The following is a 21707-nucleotide window of genomic DNA, read 5'->3' as shown; positions in this document are numbered from 1 at the left end:
CAGGGGCTGCGAGTGGCTGCGGGGCTGGCAGCGGCTCGCCCCGGCTGCGGGGCCGGGGGCGGGCGGGCGCCGCGGATCTCGTGTCCCCCCCCCGCGGTGTGTGCTCTCGGTCCCTCCCTGGGAACAGGCGCTGCCCACCCAAGGAGGCGACCGGCGCTCCTGCCCCGCTCCCGCTTGCTCACTCGCACACACATATACCCGTGCGTGCGCCTCTCCCGCTCCCTCACTGAAGTCAGTGCTTCTGTTTTCAGGTTGCTCAGACCTGAAATCTAAGGGAAAAAGCTCAGCCTTTGCGTCGCTGCTCCTGCCGCTGGTGCTGGTAGCGGTGAAGAGGAGAGAAGGTTTTTGTTTTTTTTTTTTCCTTGAATTCAATGGATCTGAACTTGGAGTCTTTGGACCTCGGCGGTTTTCGAGTATCTACATGCTGATCCTCTTTGTTGTGGCACATTAGCTCGTTTGGGGAAACCATCCGAAGACAGCAGGATGTTTCTCGCTATCTTGTACTTCGCTTTGCCCTTAGTGGGTAAGTTGCTGGCGTCTGCTTTCTCTGTGTACCTTGCTTCATAAAGCAAAGCATAGGGTTTATAGGATCGGATGCCTGACGGTTGTCAGTCTATTGTTTAGGCAGAACAGTGAAGTTTCCAGTAGTTTTTACTGCTCTGCCTCGCATCAGTTAACCCAGTCTACATTTAAAGCTCTGGGAGATTACAGGCTTAGATACTTGCCTGCGTAGCCTCTTGCTAAATTGGGTTCTCACAAGTTACAGGGAAACTTTTCATTTTAATAAAATAAGGCTGCTTGGGGAGGAGGGGGGGGTGACAAGAGCCAGCTGAAGGATTACATCTTCACCTGAACCTGGCAGCCTGCCTGACTGTGAGTGGTTTGCAGCCCAGACTGGTTTCCTTTACACAGGAGATGTTGGCGTTTCCATCTGTGTGTGTCTGAGGGAGTGTGACAAGGGGCATGGAGAGGAAAGAGTTAATGTAATTTGCTTTGTTCTCCTGCAAAAGCATCATACGTGGTGAGAAATGGAGGGGGGGAGTCATAAATTCTACCTTTATACATGTAGAATAAGCAAAAATGTGTACAGCCTTTAAAAAGTGACTGATGCAAAAAGAGGCTAATATCAATCAGTGAGGATACTTATCTCTGAGCGGCTTGTTTGTGGATGTAATTGAAATTATAGCAAAGCTCTTGTGGAAAGTGAGGCCGAATATTTAACCCCTCAGTTAAACACTCGAATGGAAAGGTTATTTGTTTCACCAAAGTGGATCTAAGGAATAATGAATGCTTGTTTTGTCAGGCACATTAACCCCTGTGGGTTTTTTTTCCTTTTTGTGTTTTCTCATAAATCAACTAGCAGGGTTAAAATGTACTGTTTCCTTGGACTGCCACAAAAGTGGATCTAAGACCATGAAAGCCCTGAGTGCTTTTTCCTAAGGTGTAGCATGGTTTGCAAGGTGCTGCCCATGGGGCTGGCTGTGTGTGCTGTGTAAGGAGTTGCCTTGTGCTTCCCAGGTGCCCGCTTTGGAGCCCTGGTTAAATCAGCCTCATCCCTTAACGAGAGTTTCTTGGTTTGTGTCTCCTCTCTCTAGATGTACTTCTGTCCGCAGAAGTGAGCGGGCTGCCGGGAGGGGACCGCCTTGACTGCGTGAAAGCCAGCGATCAGTGTCTCAAGGAGCAGAGCTGTAGTACTAAATACAGGACACTGAGGCAGTGTGTAGCCGGCAAAGAGAGCAACTTCAGCCGGGCGACAGGCCTGGAGGCAAAGGATGAATGCAAAAGCGCCATGGAAGCTCTCAAGCAGAAATCTCTGTACAACTGCCGCTGTAAGAGGGGCATGAAGAAGGAGAAAAACTGCTTGCGCATTTACTGGAGCATGTACCAGAGCTTACAGGGTACGTTGCAAAACAAAGAAACGTTACACTCCCCTAATGCAGTGTGTGATTTTGCAGCCCCTCACATGCTCAGCTTGCTGTTGCCACTGAGGCTAAACTGAGAGTCTGACCCCATAATTCACATTGTGCACTTCAGCTGCAAACTGAGGACCTTTCATCTGACTCAAGAACAGCTGCTGCTCCAGCTCCTGTTGTTGGGAAATCCACAATGAGGGTTTCCTCCAGGGGACCCAGCTGACCTTTCTAAACCCGAGTCAAAAGATAAGGGCACTAGCAAGTGCAAAAGCCACAAAAACAATAATTTGGAGACATTTTCCTAATAATATTTAAACTCCTTAACTAGGACTCACCTAACAAGATCACAGGACACTGGAACTAGTTTCTTAGCTTTTTTTCTGAAAGTTAAATGTAATATGAAGAGGAGCATTGTTTCAAGGACAAGTTTATTCTTTCCTTTCCTGTATTTACTAGTAATATTCCCTGGGCATGCTGAGGCAGAAAAAAAGAAGTTTATGCTTCCTAGAGCATGTAGAAATGCCAGTTAAAAGGGATATGACAGTGTTTGACTCGGGACTTCTGTTCTTAATGTCACTGGCAAATTTCCCATAGTCTACTGAGAACAGTCAGGTCCTTATATGAGATATATCATTTTTAGCCCTGGTTTGCTCTGGCCCAGGAGTTGAAGATGCAGTCTTTCATTTCAGTGTGGTCCCCATTTAACTCTTTTCTGTAGCTGCTTCTGCAAAAAGGAAAGTAATCGCTTTCTGTTCATTTCTCCAGCCATCAGATGGAATGTTTTAATGAGTCAATATATATTTTTGTTCTAACTTTCATATTAAATTACACTACTTGGGTATTTTCTGCATCATAAAAAGTTTCCTTTCCAACAGGGTCGGCTTATGAGTGTTTTATTCCAAAGATGCTAGGTTTTGGCTGTTACCTGGGCTGCTCCTCTAAAAAAGAGCTCTGCTGAATGAAGAGGAACATCCCTGCTACAGCTTCTCTCCTGCTGGCATGAGATGGGACAGTCCCTGTGATGTCACAGGCTGTCTCTGCAAATTATGACCTTATGCATGGAGGAAGAAGAGAAAAGAATTAGGGACAGGCATAAATAACTAGCTTCTTTCAGGTGTTTTTATAGATAATGCTTTGAGGAGAAATAGCCACATAAACAGATTAAAGAGTAGTACCTTTTGCTGTTGCAGAGTAACTTCATTTTAGAGTAAAAGTAAATGACAACATCTTACCCTGAATTCTCGTATAAGAAAAATATCCAAATATTTTTTGTCTTTAGGAAATGACTTGCTTGAAGATTCCCCTTATGAGCCAGTTAACAGCAGACTATCAGACATATTCAGGCTAGCACCAATTGTATCAGGTAAGCAGACTTAAAATTCTTTAACTGAAATGTGATTGCAATCTGCTGCTTTGTAGTTGAATTATGGAACTTTCAAGCAATACTGTCAAATAAGAAGTGTTAATGGCTTTCTGGATTTAGGAAGCTCATGATATAGTTGGACAAAAGGAAATACTAATTGGTTTTGAAATAATAACTAAAACTGAAAGAGTGCTTGGCAGGATGGCAATTTGTATTCTTTTTGAGTCATCCTTGACAATAAATGCTAAATTTTCCTGTAGGTGGCAATCTGATTCCCTGTGTTCCTAATTTACAAATCAGTTCCTTTTTGGGAATGTGGTCAGTGAAAGTTCCCTCCCATTGACATTAAAGAAGATCAGAAGATAAATCTTTCAAATGTTTGCATAAGGGAATGCTTTTTAGTTTCATACTTTTTTTTTTTTTGAAAAAGAAATTTCAGAATTAAGGCTTGTCTTCTGTAACTGCTGCCTGTTTAAAGAGCCAGTTCACAACTTCATTCTTTCTCTAGTTTTTCTCTGAACGTTTTTTGTTGCTGTGTGGCTATCTTTCAGAACTTGTTTGTAGTAATTTGAATATGTTGCTTGGTAACTAAACTGTGCTGTTTGTTTTTTATCAGCCTAAATTATACCTATTTTGGATCATATTTCTTGAAACAATGATTTTTGGGCATTCACAGGGGTTACAGTTTGGAATTCATTTTCTTTTTGCAAGTTTCAGAAAGTATTATGAGGATGCAGTCTGTATTCAGGACCTTGATTTGTTTACTTACATAAAAAAAATTGAATGTGCACAGTATAATATGTAAGTCTGACAGTGCTGAAGCTGTAGTTAACTGACATGCTATGGATAAGCATTAGTAGATGGCTCTTTAAAAGAAAGAAGAAAAGACCAGAGAGAGTGGCTTGACCAATTTTCAGAAGTACTTAGACTTTTTAGGACCGTAAGTCTCATTAAAAGCCAGGGGGACTTAGGTGGTTAAGTATTTAATGGTACAGATTTTCAAAGGCGTATAGACACATAAAATGTAGATAACTGCCCACTGGGATTTTCAGGAAGGACTAAGTGATTTAAATAGGTGTTAGATGCCCAGGCAGTTTTAAAAATTCTAAGTGCTTAATGCATCTTTAGGTACCTTAATGCCTTTGAAAATCAGCCTTTTAGTCACTTTTCAAAATGTGACTTCAGATCCAAATCACATACATCTTTTGAAAGCATTATCCTAGTTTGGTGAGCAAGCCTGTTGGCGAAATAGTAGAGAATGAAGATTGATTTCTCAAGAATCTTTATTTATTTTTTTTTTTTATTGCTTACAAACTCCAACTTACAGAACCAAGACAAAAGCAATGCAGAGGGGTTCCAGGTTCTTAAAGTTTATGGTCATCCTGCTGAGGGCCAAATTGTAACTTACTCAGCAGCTTTATGATCTCCATAGAAATACCCTGTGTACACTCTACCTTTCTGTTACTTTTTAAATTCCCCATTTACTTGCAAAGTAATTATCTTAAAAATGTAATATTTTTTTCCTACCTATTCTGCACAACAATGAAATAAGACATAGTTGCCAACAAGTGACGCCCATCCTACCACAGTCATTTAAGATGCCAGTGGATTGGTTAGGACTCACTCTGTGTTACTAATGCATCCCAAATTGCTGTTCACTTTGTCAGAAGTTTCAGGTTTACAAGGATTGGAGGCCTAGATTCACAGGGAGCAACAAAGAAAAGTTGTAATGCAGTGGCAGTACACCAGTATTTGGAATTATTGTCATCTGAAAGAAAAAGATTAGCAAAAGCATTTTTCTTATCGTCATGGTTACTACTGCATGTTACATTTCTTAAAGCTGCCTAGTCTTCCAGATTTTTTGCAGGGCTCTGCAAATACCCCAAACAGAAGAAATTGGTAAGATTTTTATATCTTGATTAAAACAAAACAAAAATACCGCTGTACAAGCAGTGTTGGCAGGGGTTTCATAACTGGTGTTCTGCTAAGGTCATCATTGTGTTTATAGAAGTCGCTGCAGTATTCACTCTCATAAGAGTTACTTAGGTCTAATTAAAAGCAACAATGAACCCTTTAATCTCACAAAGGCCATTCTGTATAACTTGGTATATATGAAGTGTAATGCTTTTGCTATCTTTTTTATTTATTTTTGAGACAGTATAGAAAATCACAACAGTTATCTTTTATGGTACATAAAAGGGGAAAAACATTGTCTAAGATGACTGCTTTGTGTGTTCCATAAGTCTCTTGTAGCGTAATAAGTCTAAGAAATGGAGGACAGTTTTTAAAAGCCGTTAAAGTTGATCTAATTCTATATTTGAAAGATGTTCAAAGTTGCATCTGCTATGGAAACAGTATGCCACTTTCGCATTAATCGTTCAAGCATCAATATGTTGATTTAAACCAAAAATCAGAAATATATTGCTAAACCTGTTACTAAGTTTGTAGTTTCTCTCCAGTTCCTGTTAAATTAATGGTACAAGTGATGCACTCATGTTACCAAAGTGAAGCTTTTTTTTTTGTATTTTTAAGTGGTCTATGTTATACTGGGACTAGTGTTGTTCTTAGTCTAGAACTAGGAGGACAAACTAAGTGTTCTATTTAAAAAAATGTCCAACAACAGAGAAAAGAAAAATCTAAACCCACAAAATTATTTATTGTAGTACTAGCTGTTAACACCAGGGTATTTTATATTTAGATAATAATGAGCATGAATTTTGCATTTGAATCACAACTAAATTTGCAAGGAAGGTGTAATTTATATAAAAAAAAACCAGCTAAAATAGGAATGTTAGTTCAATATTTGATTTACTTGTGATGACGTATCTTGAGTATTCAAGGGTCTGATCTTCCTTCCTTTCCATCTACAATTTAAGTTCGTAAATTCAGCTCCTTCTATAAACTTCTCTGACACCTCACATGGCCAAATCCAGTTCCCAGTTGAAGAGCAGGGCTGTCTTGTTTCTTGTTTTGGGCATGTCTAGGTCTGAATTTTCTTTAGAACTACAATGTCTGATGTGGTGCTTCTGCCTCCAGGGTGTGAATTTCTTGCTGGTAGGCAGCTTTTTAAATTGCTGAAGACGTGCGTGTTTTGGAGAGTAACAGATTTGGGTTAGTTATTATGATGTAAAGATTTTGCTTAAACAGACATTTTTGCTTAAACCTTAACAACTTCTGAGAGGTGAAAACATTTTAAGGCCATTGACTTCTGTCACAAGTACATTAAATGCAAAATCTGTTGATTGGATTTCAGAGGTGAGTTTCACACCAAATTAAGAATAGATGCTTGAATTAGTCACTTGTTAAAGCTGTCTACAGCTTTTTACTACCTTGGGAACAGTTCGCCTCTTGAATTTGTATTGTATTTGATGTTGAGCCTCACAACTGGAAGATATCTTATTATTTCGGTATCAGCTGATACAGTATAGTGGTCACCTCTGTGGCATGTTGTAAGAAAATACCCTGCATAAAAACTGTAGCTTCACATACCTGTAGAAATACTTACAAAATAAATGTTTCTGAAATGTCTTGTTTTTTTCAACACAAAATTGAGAGCCACTAAAGCTGAATAAAATGCCTTAAGACATATCTGTGAAGTGGTATAGATAGAATACTTAATATTAGAAAGAACTGACTATTTAGATCAGTGTATTTAGGATGACATAATGCTCTCCTCCCCCATGGATTCACTTTTAAGTTGCCTGGTTAATCACAGGCTTTTTATCCCATTATTCAGCTTTGTGTATCTTTTCTTCTTTCTTTTACATCTATTATGTTCAGAAATAATTTTAAAGAACAGGCTACATAAATCAGATTATTTCTTAAAACATGTAGGTTTTGTTGGTAATCTGTGGAGAACTGGTCGGTTACATACTGTTAGTTATGTCTCGTTTCTAGTTGCTAAAATGCAAGACAGGTAGAAATTAATTACCTTGCCAACATTTCTTTTTAGTGTAGTAAACTGGTTTTACAAAGTGCCTTTTGTATCATTAACAAATGAGAGAAAGGAACCGTCTCGTAGGATTATATGTCAAAAGGAGCGTTTCCTGATTCTGCTGTTCTCATGAGAGGCTGTTTACTCTAAAAACTCTGGGAATCTTCTGTTGCAGAAGGCATCTTGAAGCTTATATTTAGAAAAAGGGTAAATTTTATATTTATTATGGTAAATTTGTTAATTAAAAACAAGAGTTCAGTAGACGGCAGAGCACGTAGGGCTTCTTACTGGAATGTATCGTTCCACATTATTACATGGGTGGCACAGCACATGAAGTTAGCGTGTTTGATTTGCATACTGAATAAGCTGTAAGTACAAATACAAACAATTGTGGTCAGTAAGGTGGCCTTTTATTGTATTTAAGAAGCTGAGACTGTAAAAAGTTAGGAGTGCTGGAATTCTCAGCAGGGTGTGTGTGCTGGTGGCATTTAAATTAGGCAGTCTCATGTATGCTCTTTCAGTAGCATCTCATGAAGATGGGTCTGGGTCTCCCTCTAGGATCTCAGTGTTGCACAGAAGGAGAGTGAGTGAGTTAGTAGTTTTCTCTTCTTCCTCTGAGTTTTTCAAAGTCTTTTAGGCATCCTGTATCATTGTCATTCACAGATCAGAAAGCTGATGCTGGGAAAGAATGAAGTCCAGTATGCAAAACACTTCCTTCAAGATTTGACAGACACTTCCCTCTTCCCAGCATAAAGCCTGCTCTGAGTATTGATGACAGCTGTCTGGCCCCTCCCCATTATTTTATCCTTCCCTGGGACAGGATAGAGACATCACAGAGAATGGACAAGTGTTTCCTTTGGAAAAGTAGCTATCAGCAGAGGTGGAGGAAGAAGGTTGGGGTTTTTCAATACGAATTCTCAGGATCCAGAGAAACAGAACTTCCCTGTCTGTGTGCTTAAGGTTCTTTAGGCTTCCTCATACCTTCTCTTTCTGCTACTTCTGTAAAGAGGGGCTCTGTAGAACTAGAAAACACCATGTCATAGTGAATTAATTTTCCCAAACTTTCATAACCCCAAAATTGTTTTAATCAAGAATTGAATGGTTCCCCATTCATTTTTGCAATTCTTGAACTAATGTAAGAGCTGGGCTCTGGGTAGCAGGTCCCTGACACTTTAATTATCATTTGTTTCTTTTTCCTACCTGGTAAATTACTTTTCTTTTGTAGAATCCATATGTAGCATTTTTAAAATTGTTTATCAAAAAGATAAGCTAGACTCTCTGTCCTAACCAACAGGTTCACTGCTCTTTCCTTTTGGGGTTGTGGCATGTGAATTAGTGGCTTCTCCCATGAATTAATACTGTATGACATCCCCAATTCCTACTGCCTGAGGCCTCTAATCCTGGTTCTGTTCCTAAATCTGTGTATGTTTCAAATGCTACATGTTTTTCTAATTTAACACTATGTCTTTTTCTGACATTTCTGTAAGAATATTTGAGGTGTCACATTTTGTACAAAGGCAATTTAATTTAAAAAATTTTAAATTGTTGATGTCTCTTGACTATTTACAATGCTCTTATTAGCTCTTACCTCCCATATTGTTGCAGTTTATTTAAAGTGAGATACTTCATGTTAGTTACCTTGCACATTCACTCAATTTCATAAACAATTATCTTATTAAATTAGTAGGAGCCTTGCAATCTGATTCCGTTCCCACTGAAGTAAGCATAACACATCAAAATGTTTTTATTTGATTATGATGTATTCTGTTTCCTGTTGTAATTTTTTGTTCTGGTTTTCTGATGTGAGGTTGAGCCTTTTGATAACAGGAAAGTAAAAACGTATTGTTAATTTGGCCTATCCTGGATTGTCACATGCACAACTATATTTTCCTTTGTAAGGTAATACATTAAAGTAATAGTCCTTGGACCAATATATAATACTGTTTTTACAGTTATAAATCAAGACTAACTCTTCTTTCCCCAGTGAGAATTTGTGGCCCTTTGTCTGTTGCAAGAAAAAAACCAAACAACACAGGCATCTGTTTTAGCTGCATTTAACAAAATGAAAATAGTTTGACAAAAATAAACCTAATATGAGCATGAACAATGTTTGTGTTCTTTGACATTTCTGTCTGCGGATTTTCTTTGCAGAGACAACTAGGCTGGCTTCCAGTTAGATAACAAGTTATCAAGAGTGCATAGATACTAGTTGCTGATTTCCACTTCTGCATTTTCATAATCAGATTGGACTTCACACAAAAGAAAATCACTTTGGTGACTGTTGGCTTGCAGGAGCTCTTTGAATTTCCTGTTTTCTACAGTTCTTGAAGCTAGATCTGATTATAAGAGGGGAATTAAGTACCTTGCTGAAGTAACTGATTGACTAGCTTATAAAGGCAGTGCTTATACACTTTTAACTTCAGCAGGAACATGAACAGGCCTTGAAACCCCAAATAGGAATATGTAAATGTCCTCACCTTAGTCCATATTTCTTTCCTTGGTGAGATTATTGGAACTTCTTTACCAATTTCTTTGAAGATCTGTAAGACAGAAGAAAAGGTCTTTGTTCCTCAAGTATTTAATGTGCACAGCTTTGAGCAAATGTAGTTGATGCTTGTCCTAGTGGTCTAGGCAGGCTTTGTCAACCTGTTTCAACATGAGAAACAAGATGAAATCTATTCCATGGAAGGAGGAAGCATCTGGTGATACAACACAGAGTATTTATGCATGAATATTCAGTGTCTCCTTGAATGCTGGGAGTAGTAAGAGAGAATATTTAGGAATCTTGAAGGAAGCTCAAAAGGAGAACAGTATTCTCCTGAAGCCTCAAAGGAAAGTGTTGGGAGATGACTAGTTGAGTAAGCATGGCCAGACATTTTGCTTTCAATATATATAGTACATACAGTGAACCATGTCTTTTTTTTGTCTAGAGTAGCATCTTTGGAGAGCGGAATTGCCATCCCTTTAATCTGTATCTTTGCAGGAAAATCTCGATTATAGTGTGGTGGGCCAGATATCAAATGAGCAAATGCGTATGCACTTTTGAGCAGCAAATTGTATATTTGTCTGTTTCCTATTACAGGCTAGCTGTATGGTTTGCTTAAGTGCCACGCTAGTTCCTATGAAGTAAGAGCAAAAGCACATAGATGCTGCTAGTGGTTTTGGTGGGATTGCACGGAGAGACTAGGCATTTACTAGTCAGTGAGGAGGGAAGTAGAATCTGGTTATCACCATTTGAAGGATGTGGTGAGCAGGAACAGGCACGGACTGCCAGGGGACCTTAGAAATACAGAACTTGCCAGGAAGTCCCCAGTTTTGTCAGGTATCTACAGACTCTGCTGTGTTGCAGGGGTAAGCAGTCAGATGCAACCAGCCTGCTACTGGTGCTGCTGAAGGCATGACAAGGTGAGAGTGAGAAGAAGCCTGTGGTCCATTTGGCACAGCTTTGGCACAGTGCTGAGCATACTGTCAGGAATACTGTGGTGATAAAAGCAGCATAAGGACTAGTGCAGAAGAGAAGCTTGCACTGAGTGGGCATATTTCTGTGGTAGTCTTCTTCAGAGGGCTCCTGAAGTGCCTTGTCTGTAAGCTGTGTTCCCTGAAATGTGGAGAACAGTGCCCAAAAGAGCATCATCCTGCAGCTTTCTGTCTCTTGATGGCACAGCAAGGTGCAGTTTACGGCAGGCGGTTTGCACTTGGCTTTTTACATTTTAAAATATTTTAAAACTTTACTTTTATAACTCTAGTTGTATTTGACTCTCAGGGATAACTTTGACATTCTTGGAAGAGCCAGTGGTATCTGTCAGGAGCTGACAGAATGTTAAAAACGCTAAGAATAAAATGTCTGTGTGTGATGAGAAGAAATAAGAATTTCTGCATTGTAAGGCAGAACATGTTTGTGATAAGTATCCCACATTTCTTATTTTAAGCTGTGCATTATATTAGTTTAACCTGAGAAAGGAACATGTTTACAGCTCTGATTTTTAGAAATGTGACCATTTTTGATTATGAAAACTAATTCTGTATTTTATTTTATATTATTTTTTTTGTGTTTTTATATTCTTGCATTTTCTGTGGATGAAAGTAATGTAGCAACAATGCTGTCAGTATAGTTAGGGCATTAACACAATAAAGTTATTTTTGGAATAGTTCTTTAGTTACTATGATGATTTGACAATTTTTATAAATGTCAGGCTATTGTCCTGTACAATCTGCACTCAGCCTGAAATTTAACACGAGAGATGCATGACACACAGTGTAATGGCATAGAAATAGCTCTTCCTGCATAGAAATTTGCAGAAATGATGGGTTGTAAAGACAGTTGAAGATATCAAACAATTTGAGTAGGAACCTATAAATAAAGATGAATTTCTGCATTCACTGGTTATATGATTTTATCACTGTGCGGTGTCCATAAAATGCATCTTCCCATTACAGTTTTGTCATGCAGCTGATGAGGATCAGATGTGTTAAAAGCTTCCACTCTCTTCCTTTTGAATTCTGCACCCTAAGTTCAGTACTAAAGCTCAGTTCAGCAAAACCAGAAATCGCTATCTCCCTGTTCCTTCTCCGCAGGAGACAGTATCTGATTCTCCCCGCTCCCCAGTCCCACAGCCTCCAGCCCGCTGCTGACGTTTCTTACGTTTAACCCTGACAGTCAGGCTAGTGCTAACTGCTGTTGCTTCCTTGAGCTAATAACCACAACTTGTGCCTGCCTTGACATACGTTTTCCACCACCGTGCCTTCTTTGATTGTCGACTTTGCTCTCTCTGAACTAGAACTCCTCCAACGAATCCCCTCCGGCTGTAGGACTTCAGTGGTTTCTTTCTCTGTCGCTGCAGTGTGGAGTGTCTCAGCTTTCACCGTATCTACTTATTTCTCAGAAATCTGACTACAGTTCTTACCTTACCTTTTTACGACAGGCTTGTCTTTGCTCTCCTGTCTGATGTCTTTTCTTTGCAGTCTGTCTCTGCCCTCCACCCTGCTCTCCCTTTCTCTGTTCCCCCAACGCCTCCCTGTCCTCCCTTGTCTGGTACCTCTGGTGTGGCAATGCCTTCTCTGTTCCTTGAAAGCTTCCCTTAAACTCTGTATTTTCCAACATTCTCCAAATTGTTCTCTCACCCTCCATGTAAAGAGTTTGAGATGTGACCTAATAAAAGGAATTCCTGAGTAGTGGAACTAATAAAGCCTGGTTTTCTACCAGAGTCTTCCATCTCCTGGATGCCCCCACTCTCTGCACAGACAGAGCTCCTGTCTGCTCTCCCTGTGCTGTGCCCTCTCCACAAGTACTCCCTTGTCTCTTCACTAGTCCTTAATTCTGTCCCATGTCTCTTATCTCTGTGGGGAAGCACGTGCCGTGGTGTTACACACGTACTGAATGACTCTATCAGTGAGCAGGCACCTGCTCCCCCTTGGAATGGCCCAGAGACAGAGACAGGTCTGCTTTGTCCTCATCAGGCAGGTCTATGTGGGTCTAAAAACTGCAGTTTTTCATAAAATTTGTGAGAACTTTGTATTAATTCCTCTGTCAAATTTGTTTGAGTATGTCCTGTGGGTTAAAAAATCGCTGGAAGCTGCAGGGGTGTGGAGAAGATAGATGAGACTAATTTTAAATTTACTTACATTTCCTTGAAAAATTAGGATTTAAAAAAGCAAATATGGTTCCTGTCATATCACTAAGCATTAGACTGTGACCTGTCTCATTCTAGTCTCATAAAACATCTAGTGTGTTGTGCAAGTGATATAAATAAACATGCAGTGGACTTGAAACGTACAGACAATTAAGTACAGTTGATGGCTGACAGTTATATTAGATAATTGAGCATCTCAGGATTCTCAAAATGGGAAATAATTCATGCATTTAGGTTAGTTGGCATGAAGATTATTTATTCAGATTTAGAAATGAAGCGAGAAAGAAAGGACCCGTCCAAAAGCTGTTGTGTGTGAACACGTATGTTGCATTTGACTATTTGGATGATAACGACATTATATTTACAAATGACACCACACTTTTTAGAGTCATCTTCTCTTTCATGTGGAATATTTTTAGGATTAAGGATTAAGTTTTGCTGATGTTTGTTATGGTACGGTCATAAACAAAATTGAGAAAGGCCATTTGGTAGTAGTTTCACAGAATTCGTGCTCAAATACCCGGACTTCCCCAGGCTTGCTGCTTGCCAATAGAGTGGAATGTATTCTTCACAGCAGTGGCTTTGCATTAATGAATGCTTAAGCAGCAGATTAAAATGTCTATTTAAAAAATAGGTTAGGATTATATAATAACACAAGTCTGGGATACTAATCACAGTGAAGATAATTTTATTGAGCAGATTACGTGCAATTAGATCTCAACTACAGAATATTTAAATACAATACCAGATCAGAACCCAGTCCCTGCAGCTTTACTTGCTTTCCTTCACACCTACAGGATCAGCATCTGACAGCAAAGTAAATTATCATTTTTATTGTTGTTCATTTTATATTGCCATGGGAATGTACATCATGTTATCCATTAGGAACCAGACAAACAAGTCTTTTCTCCATATACACAGTCACGAAACAAGACATGATTGAAGACAGCGAGGTGTCTGCACTATTTGAAATTCTATTAGAAATTGATAAATTTGCTTGTCAGATTTCTTTAAAGGATTGCATAGATAAGAACTGCCTATAGTATTCTCATATGAAAAGTCATGAAAATTATAGCTTTATAATAAACCCTTATAGACTGAGAAATTGTGTCAGTTCTTTCGCTCATAATCTATTTACTTAGTTTTAGTCTCGTAAATAGTGAAATGGAGACACAAACTTTCAGCGGTTGATAACACTTACGACCTGACGAAGTAAACTGCTTTGATCCTTTGAGAGGTCAAACTGTGTGTGTGTTTCCAAGCAAACATTCCCCAAGGCTGCTGATGCGCGAGATGTCTCTTCCCCTTGCCAAATGTCCCACCTTCACAAGAGAAAATTAAAGGAGACTTGCAAAGAAATGTGGTGTGTTAGTGTATTTAATCTTGTCTATAAATTGGTGTGAGAATTGTTGAACACGGGATTTGGTGGTTTGGTTTTGTTGGGTTTTTTTTAATTTTTGCACAGTTTAAAAATATCTGGATAACTCTTCTGAGCTGGGTAGAAAGTGAATGTGTTAACTCTTAACTGCACTAACTGCACTAATATGCATACAAAGTTTTTAAATTTAGTAAATAGAAAATTATTTTAATCTGACTTGGAGGTTCATTTAGCTTTTTAATACATTTCTGCTGTATAGCTAAAAATATCTTATCTTCATGCCCTTGGCCTTTCTCTAAGAGCTGGGGGAAGATTAAAAAGCATAAATGAGAATAAATTTTAAATTAGTCTATTTGAAGAAAAAATGGTACCAAATGCCTTAGCTATCCACAAAATGGTATTAAGTTGTCAATCCTACAACATGTCCAGTCTGGCAGAGCGGAGCAGAGAAACATGCTACTAGAGCAGGGCTCTAGTAGTCCTAGAAATGAGAAGGTTCATTCTTCATTTCCCACTCAGTCCTTCCCCTCCTTGTGGAAGCTGCCAACAGAGGTGCCAATTATAATGATGATTTCTGTAGCTCAGGTATCTATCCCTTAACATACCCCTTTCCCCCCAGCTTGTTGTGTGTAGTTCACTGTGCAGCTGGATAAATACTGTCGGTCATTACCCTCTTGAACTGTATTTGAACTAGCGACTTAAAGGTGAGGTTGTCAATATATTAAAGACATCGTTAATGTCATAACTACAGCCATAAATGGTGAATAATTGTGATGGTTGAACTTTATTTATTTATTTATTCATTACAAAATGTGTCGGTATCTGGACATCTTTGACATTATAGGGGTACTTCTGGAAACAGATGACTTTTAGTGATACCCACTGCAAGCAGCCACTCTGCATTGTTTTTAATTATCTATTTTAAATTATTCACTTAACAAGATGGAGAGTGGTTGCACTTGTGAAGATGTCATCTTTAGGGCTTAGGTACTGCATTGCTGTGTGGTAATTATACAGTCTGATACTAGCTTTCACTTATGCTAATTGCAAGTAAGCTTATAAATTCCTCAGATTATTAAAAAGAGAGTTATCTCCTTCCTGTTGCATTCAGTCAAGGATTTAAACATTGCAAACTTTCAGTCCTCCTCTAAGAGAAAATATCACCATAAAAATCTTTCCAATATCAATACTTTGTCAAGCTAAGAAAACAAGAAATGTTATTCTCTTTTGCCTTTCAAAATTGTATTTGTAGCATTGCAACTGTATATACTGATTTTTATCATTATTTTAAATTAATATGGTGATTTAAATATGTATTTAATCCTACACAGACAGACATAATAAAACTAAAATCATACCTAAAGGTAATCAATAAGTGACTATACCTAGGACACTAACAGGAGGAAAAAGAAATTGATTTCATAAATGGCAATGTTTTCTCTAAAGCTGTTCTCAGTAGGATCTTCAGAAAAAAAATCACAGATTTCTGTAATGCAGGCAGTGTGCAATATCTGGTCTAGACTGTGAAGAGAAATGTAATTTACAAGTTACAGAATGAATTATTTTGTCGCAAAAAGAATAAAATAGAGCCCTATAGTTAGCTCCCCTTGAGCAGTAATATGTGCTAATTGAAGGACTCAGAATTGCTTTGTAAGAGTCAATATTCAAGCTTGTAGAATACTTAAAGTGACTAGTTTCTGTCTTTAGCCAGAATGAGAAATATAATAAATGATTCTGGACCTGCACTGTGGTGAGAAGAGCTACTTCCCACTGCAGCTATCAGATGTGTAAAGTGCTTGTAACAGATAGCTCCTCTATCTACGGAGCAGGTTGTACTTCTTCTACGGCAGAGTGTCGCTGATAGATTAGGGTGACAATTCGTAATATTCCTGAGCGTGAATGCCACATGTTGAACAAGATCAGAGTCTTAAGGAGCATGTCATAGAGAATTAAGGTCTGTTACTTATCCTTCCTCGTGGTTTTCAGAATTTTAAAAGGATTTATAATATTTGAAATATGTTTAAACTCAGAAAAACTTGGTATTTCAGACTAATGACACAAGTCATCTTTTCCCCAGATTGTAGCTGAGTGCAGTGGTCTAATTCTGGGTAATGACATTTTGGTGTGTGACATGATACAATAACAGAAAAGTATTTTAATAAAATTCTACAGATTACTGTGCATATTAGGAATGATATATTAGACTCTAACAGGAAAGCTAGAAGGGTTTTTTTTAAAGGTGTTAACTTCCCAGATGTGTATTATTAGTGTACAGTAAATGTATTATTTTGAACTATTTATGTTTAAAGAGTGGCAAAAGTATTAAAATACGTCTCTAAATCACTCTACAGCTATTTAGGGACAAGGTTTTGGCTAGCTGCCCAAAATACTGTATGGTAGGGATTTGGGAAGAGGAGAAGGTTTCTTTGAGGTATTTTTACCTCTGGGGGACTCCTGCTGTTCACATTTCTTCTGTACAGTTTGGAGTACCCCAGATGTGCTTTAAATGATTGAGTTCACCTGAAAGGTGGGGGGTGTACTGGTGTTGAAAGAGGTGCAGCCAGCATATTTGTCATAGAAGATGATGTTAATTGTAATTGGCAAATGAAGTGTTTATCTATTTCGCATTATAACACCCAAATGTTAACCCAGGTTGTTTCTCTTTGCATCTAATGCTAGCATGAGAAGCTGCACGGTTTGTAGAAGATGTGACTGTGTTCGCTCTTTTGACTGTTTATCCTCAGTTGTTTTAAGACTTGAGTGAATAGGTGCTGGCAGGACTCTAGCTTTTTTTTCATATTAAATGTAAAAGCTGAGCTAATGTGTATTTGGCAGACACAAGCACTTGAGGGTCAGGAAACTTATGACACTAGCTTTTTCACTTTTGTACAATTCCTTTCTGACACAGGCTTGAAATTATGTTCAAACACTCCTTTTCCAGTATGTGATATGAATCAATGTTGTACCAGTGCCTAAGATCACCTTTGCTGATGTACTTAAAATCTGACTAATACATATATTAAAGGGAGAGTTAAGGCACAAACATACCTCTAATTCTGGGCCTGTCTGACTGGAAAGTTTTCATAAATCATTCAACAGCAGGTTTACTCAAAGGAAGGTTAGGAGGCTTATTTGTATAAAATTCCAGACCTTTCCCCCAAAATAGCTCTTTCCCATTGGAAAAAAAGCAGTTATCCTAACTTCCTGACTGTAGTCTAGGTTGGTCGTTCTGTGAGACTACATTTTTCTTCCCGTTAGGAGTTTTCAAAACCTTTACAGGTGGTATCAGAAGGGCCACCAGTTTGTGCCATAGTGCTTTTTAGAAAAGACTGTACAGAAGAGAGATGTGTCTGTACCTGTCTGTTCATACAGCTGAACAACAGTTTGCAACTCATGAAGAGCCGAACCTTCCTGTTTGTAATACAATGTGGTGTTCTTGAACCATAGGATATTAAGTCAGGATGTTTTTAAAGACACTAGCAGCGCAAGGCCAAATATTCTCAAAGCAGTATTTGTTGCTTTTGGATTGCAAGCTACATCACAGTTTATTTCCTTGTACTATTTCTCCTGTCTGTACCTGTTGCATCACAGTGAAATGAGTGCAAGGGTATTAGTTGGTAGGAAAAAAGTGTGCAGAAGTCCCATCTCACATCTGGCTTTCAGAGCCTGTTTATTTTATTAAAGTTAATAAAGTGAATTGTAGTTCAGATAGACAATCATGCCACTGTTTTATTTAATAAAGCAAACAAGGAAGAATGAAGTTGCATTTGCTTCATAAGGAAAATTTGTCTTTTGTTGTTTAGAGAATGTATCTTGTGATGACTGTCATACAGCATTAATTTTTATGCTGTACTTAGAATTTAAGTACCTGAATTTCTGGCAGTTCCTTCTCTTCATTGGTGACAAGTAAATGTTGAATAATCAATTGAAATATATTTTTTTTTTAAAAGTGACATCTGAAATGAGGCAGACTAGTAGAAGGGAAGAAGGCAACATTTTGTGTGTGAACAAAACTAAAGAGTTTGTCAAACTCTAAATCAGAGAGCTTCAGGTAGTGTAAAGGGCATATTTAAACAGAAAATCTTCTGATAGTTTTCACTCTCCTTTCATGTTTATCAAAAAGCTACTTCACTGAGTACCAAAACTTGAGAGTTGGCAACATTTTCCTGGAGGAGAATGTTTATTGCCTCTGTTCTGCCCCCTCCCTGACAGTGTTCAAGGCCAGGTTGGATGGGACTTTGAGCAACCTGGTCTAGTGGAAGGTGTCCCTGCCCATGGTAGGGGTTTGGAACTAGGTGATCTTTAAGGTCCCTTCCAACTGAAACCATTCTGTGATTCTATGATGATTCGGTGTTGGAGAGAGAGACGTGACTGGTTTGCTTTCTAACGTGGTAGAATTCCATAAACTCTGGTATTACGTTGTATTCCAATATGATCAATCCTAACATGTAATGAAGCATAAACATTATTCTATTTGTTTCTATTTTCACTAGTTGTCAGTTGGTTGCTAATGGGAAACAAGAAATGTTACAGAGAAATTTGGTTATGTGGAGAGCAGTCAAATTGCAGCAGCCATTTTGCAAGCAAAGTAGTAGTTCTTAAGGACACTTTGCAGAGGAAGAGAAGTGATATTTGCATGTTTAAACCTGTTTATTTCATCAGGTCACGTTGTTCTTTGAAGAATATATGTTGCAGTAATTATAGTAGTATGCCAATTACTTCTTTTAATTACAGGGGTTTTTTTTTAATGTGAGGGTTAGATCAGCTCCTCTGAAATTGGCTTCTTGTCGTTTTTCCATTCATGTGTGGTGGAAACACTGGGGTAAAATACACTTTGTATTATTTTGTCTCTTCATCTGGAAAGAATTTTTTTTAATCTGGAGAACCCATATTCATAGCATTAAATTATGAAAAATATTTATTGTAGAATATGTTTTATAGTTAACTGCAGAAGAGTGTTTTCTCTTGCTCTTAGTCACAGGTTATCCATCTGCATTCTATTATCAGGGTCTCATTATGAGCACTCTAGGCCCTCAGCTACCATTGAGTCTCCAGTTGTTTTCCATCAGAATTGGATCAAAATCTGCTCACTAGATCAGACTTTTAGTCCCTCCTTGGGAAAAACTTTTGTTAAGACCAAATGAAGCTTTCCCAAGCAGCTGCAGAACGTAACCCCTGTCAACAATTATGTTTCTATGTACATTCTAGATTGCAAATGTACCTTGTCTGTGCGACCTCGAGACGTTTTGATTAATTGCATCTTTTGGAACTCCGTATGTGTGTTGTGGCTGCTTTATTCACACATTAAAGGGACATGGCTATTACCTTCCCTGTAAGTTATGTGAGGAAAGAGGACTGTGTTTGCCCTCTATGGTATATTTCTAAGCTCCATAACAATAAAAAAAATATTTTTCATGCCTTTGGTCTAATTCTAAATGTTATTTTTCATTAGTCAGAAAAAAATATGCATTAAAAGCTCTCACGTTTTATACAGGCTTTCATGCGGTAGTCTGATGCCTCTGACAGATAATCCTAGAGAGATCTCTTCCACAGAACAGGACTTGTTCTTTATAATTATTCTCCTATTATGACTACCTGCTTTTTTGCTTTGAGCAATCTGATAAGGAGACTTATCTGACATGCAGAGTCAGGAAAATTCCTTCCAAGTAGAGGAGATTTTCCATGTGGGCAGCTCTTGAAATTAAAGATCTGTAATTGTTTACAATGCATTGGATGTTCCATACCCTCTCTTACATTGATAACAGTTCGTCTGATAGTTAACACGTGTGTCACTGTTCAATACTTTACTTCCTGATCTTCTGTCTCATACTGCTGAAAGTTCTTAAAGACCCTTTTAGTGACAAAATAGGTTTTTGTGGAGCACTTTAATGTCCTGTTTGTGATGCTCATCATGCATCTTGTGTGTATTTTAAGCACTGATGCGATCATCGTCTGACTTAAAATTGGCATTCACTTCAGGAGAGCAAGCAAGCTTCAGACAGTTATAGTATAAAAGCTATTTGCCTTGCTCTATCAGGAACAAATAGCACTGAGACCTTGTATGAAATTCATTCATAAAGATGATGCCTGCATTTTGCAGAAAAGAATTGGTGGCCTTATGTTTTTCCCCTAAACTTCATGCTACAGATGGAGAGGATTATTTATGTGGAAAACTCAGTTTATAGCTCAGCAATCAGATAGCAGCTGTATTTTCCTCCATTGCCAGATCGTCAGCAACATCTTGTCCTGTTTGTAAAGCCATCTAGTTTATGAAAGTTAGAAGGCTCCCAAACAGAAAAAGCTACTCGTATTTGTAAAGTATACAGCTGCTAGATCCAGAGCTGATGCACTGGGAGAGCAGTATTCCCATCTTTGTTTAATTGATAATGTTGGCACTTTTCATGCCACCACTCTGAAAAGACTGCAGCTTAGCAGTCACTCTTGCCTGGCTTTATGCTGGCATGCACCCAAAGAAAAATAAGATAGCTCTCCTACGGCCAAGTCAGTTCTTCAAGATGCTTTAGTCAGTTGAAGTACACTGCTAACAAAAAATTTGAATTACAAGGAAAAGGAGAGAGAATAACTACTCCTCCTCCTTCTGTCTGTCTGTGTAGAAGCACTGAAAGTTAGAGCTCGTATCTGCAGCAATACACAGTGCTGGCATAGACCTTAGAAGGTCCCACGGTCAGACTGTTAAGGTGCTTGCCTACTGGCAATGTATTGTAGTGCAGCCCCATTGACCACAATATTGCAAAAATCACAGATATTTATCAGCAACTATTATTTTTGATATGGTAAAGCAAATTTGGATATATTTGTCACAAATACACTTTTTAACTACCTCAAATTTCCAGTATAGAAATGATACTTATAATAGATTTTTATGCTAGTCATTTTTGTCATTATAAAAGTTGCCTTCATCATTTAAAAATAGTTTGTATAAAGCTTTGATAATTTTTCAATGTTTGATTTAAATTACAAAGTTCAATAAGCTTTCTTTGCCTAGCTTATCTGTAGAAAATATATGCTTTGTAAATACCCAGTGTACCAATATTTAAAAGGCCGTGTGTTATCTGAGAAAACTCATGCAGGGAATCAGCAGCTCTACCATAGAATCAATCAGCATAGTACTGAAAACAGGGGACCTTTTGTACCTCTACAAGTGCAGAACAGCATGAATTTTACAACTGCTGAGTGTACTCCTAAGTTAATTACCATTTAGAGACTAAATAAAATAATTCTTGATTAAAAAATGTGTTGAAAAAAATTTAGTGGCATATAGCATCCTATTTATTATTTATTCAACTATAACTGAAAGTGCTAATGCAGCTATCCGGAACCTGAGTTATTTTATTCAACATATATTTGTGCTATATAGACACACCCTATGATGCCAAGGTCTTATATTTAATAAAGAGGTTGAGAGCAACACAATTGCATCACTTAAGGGATTTAATAGAAAAGAAGCAGCATCACTGCTTAAGAGTTG

General features: G+C 38.2%; 1 protein-coding gene across 1 annotated transcript in view; it reads left to right on the top strand.

Annotated features, from left to right (window-relative positions):
• Positions 1–458: 458 nt before the first annotated feature.
• Positions 459–21707, top strand: part of GFRA1 (GDNF family receptor alpha 1) — a 142233-nt gene continuing 120984 nt past the window's right edge. Inside the window, exons 1-3 of the mRNA XM_068399186.1 lie at positions 459–523; positions 1596–1898; positions 3193–3276. Coding sequence (XP_068255287.1) covers positions 484–523; positions 1596–1898; positions 3193–3276 — 427 coding nt within the window. The 5' untranslated portion in view covers positions 459–483. The remainder of the gene's footprint in view (positions 524–1595; positions 1899–3192; positions 3277–21707) is intronic.

Source organism: Nyctibius grandis, chromosome 4 (genome assembly GCF_013368605.1).
Source record: "Nyctibius grandis isolate bNycGra1 chromosome 4, bNycGra1.pri, whole genome shotgun sequence".
NCBI lineage: Eukaryota > Metazoa > Chordata > Aves > Nyctibiiformes > Nyctibiidae > Nyctibius > Nyctibius grandis.
This window is presented reverse-complemented; position numbering and strand designations above follow the sequence as displayed.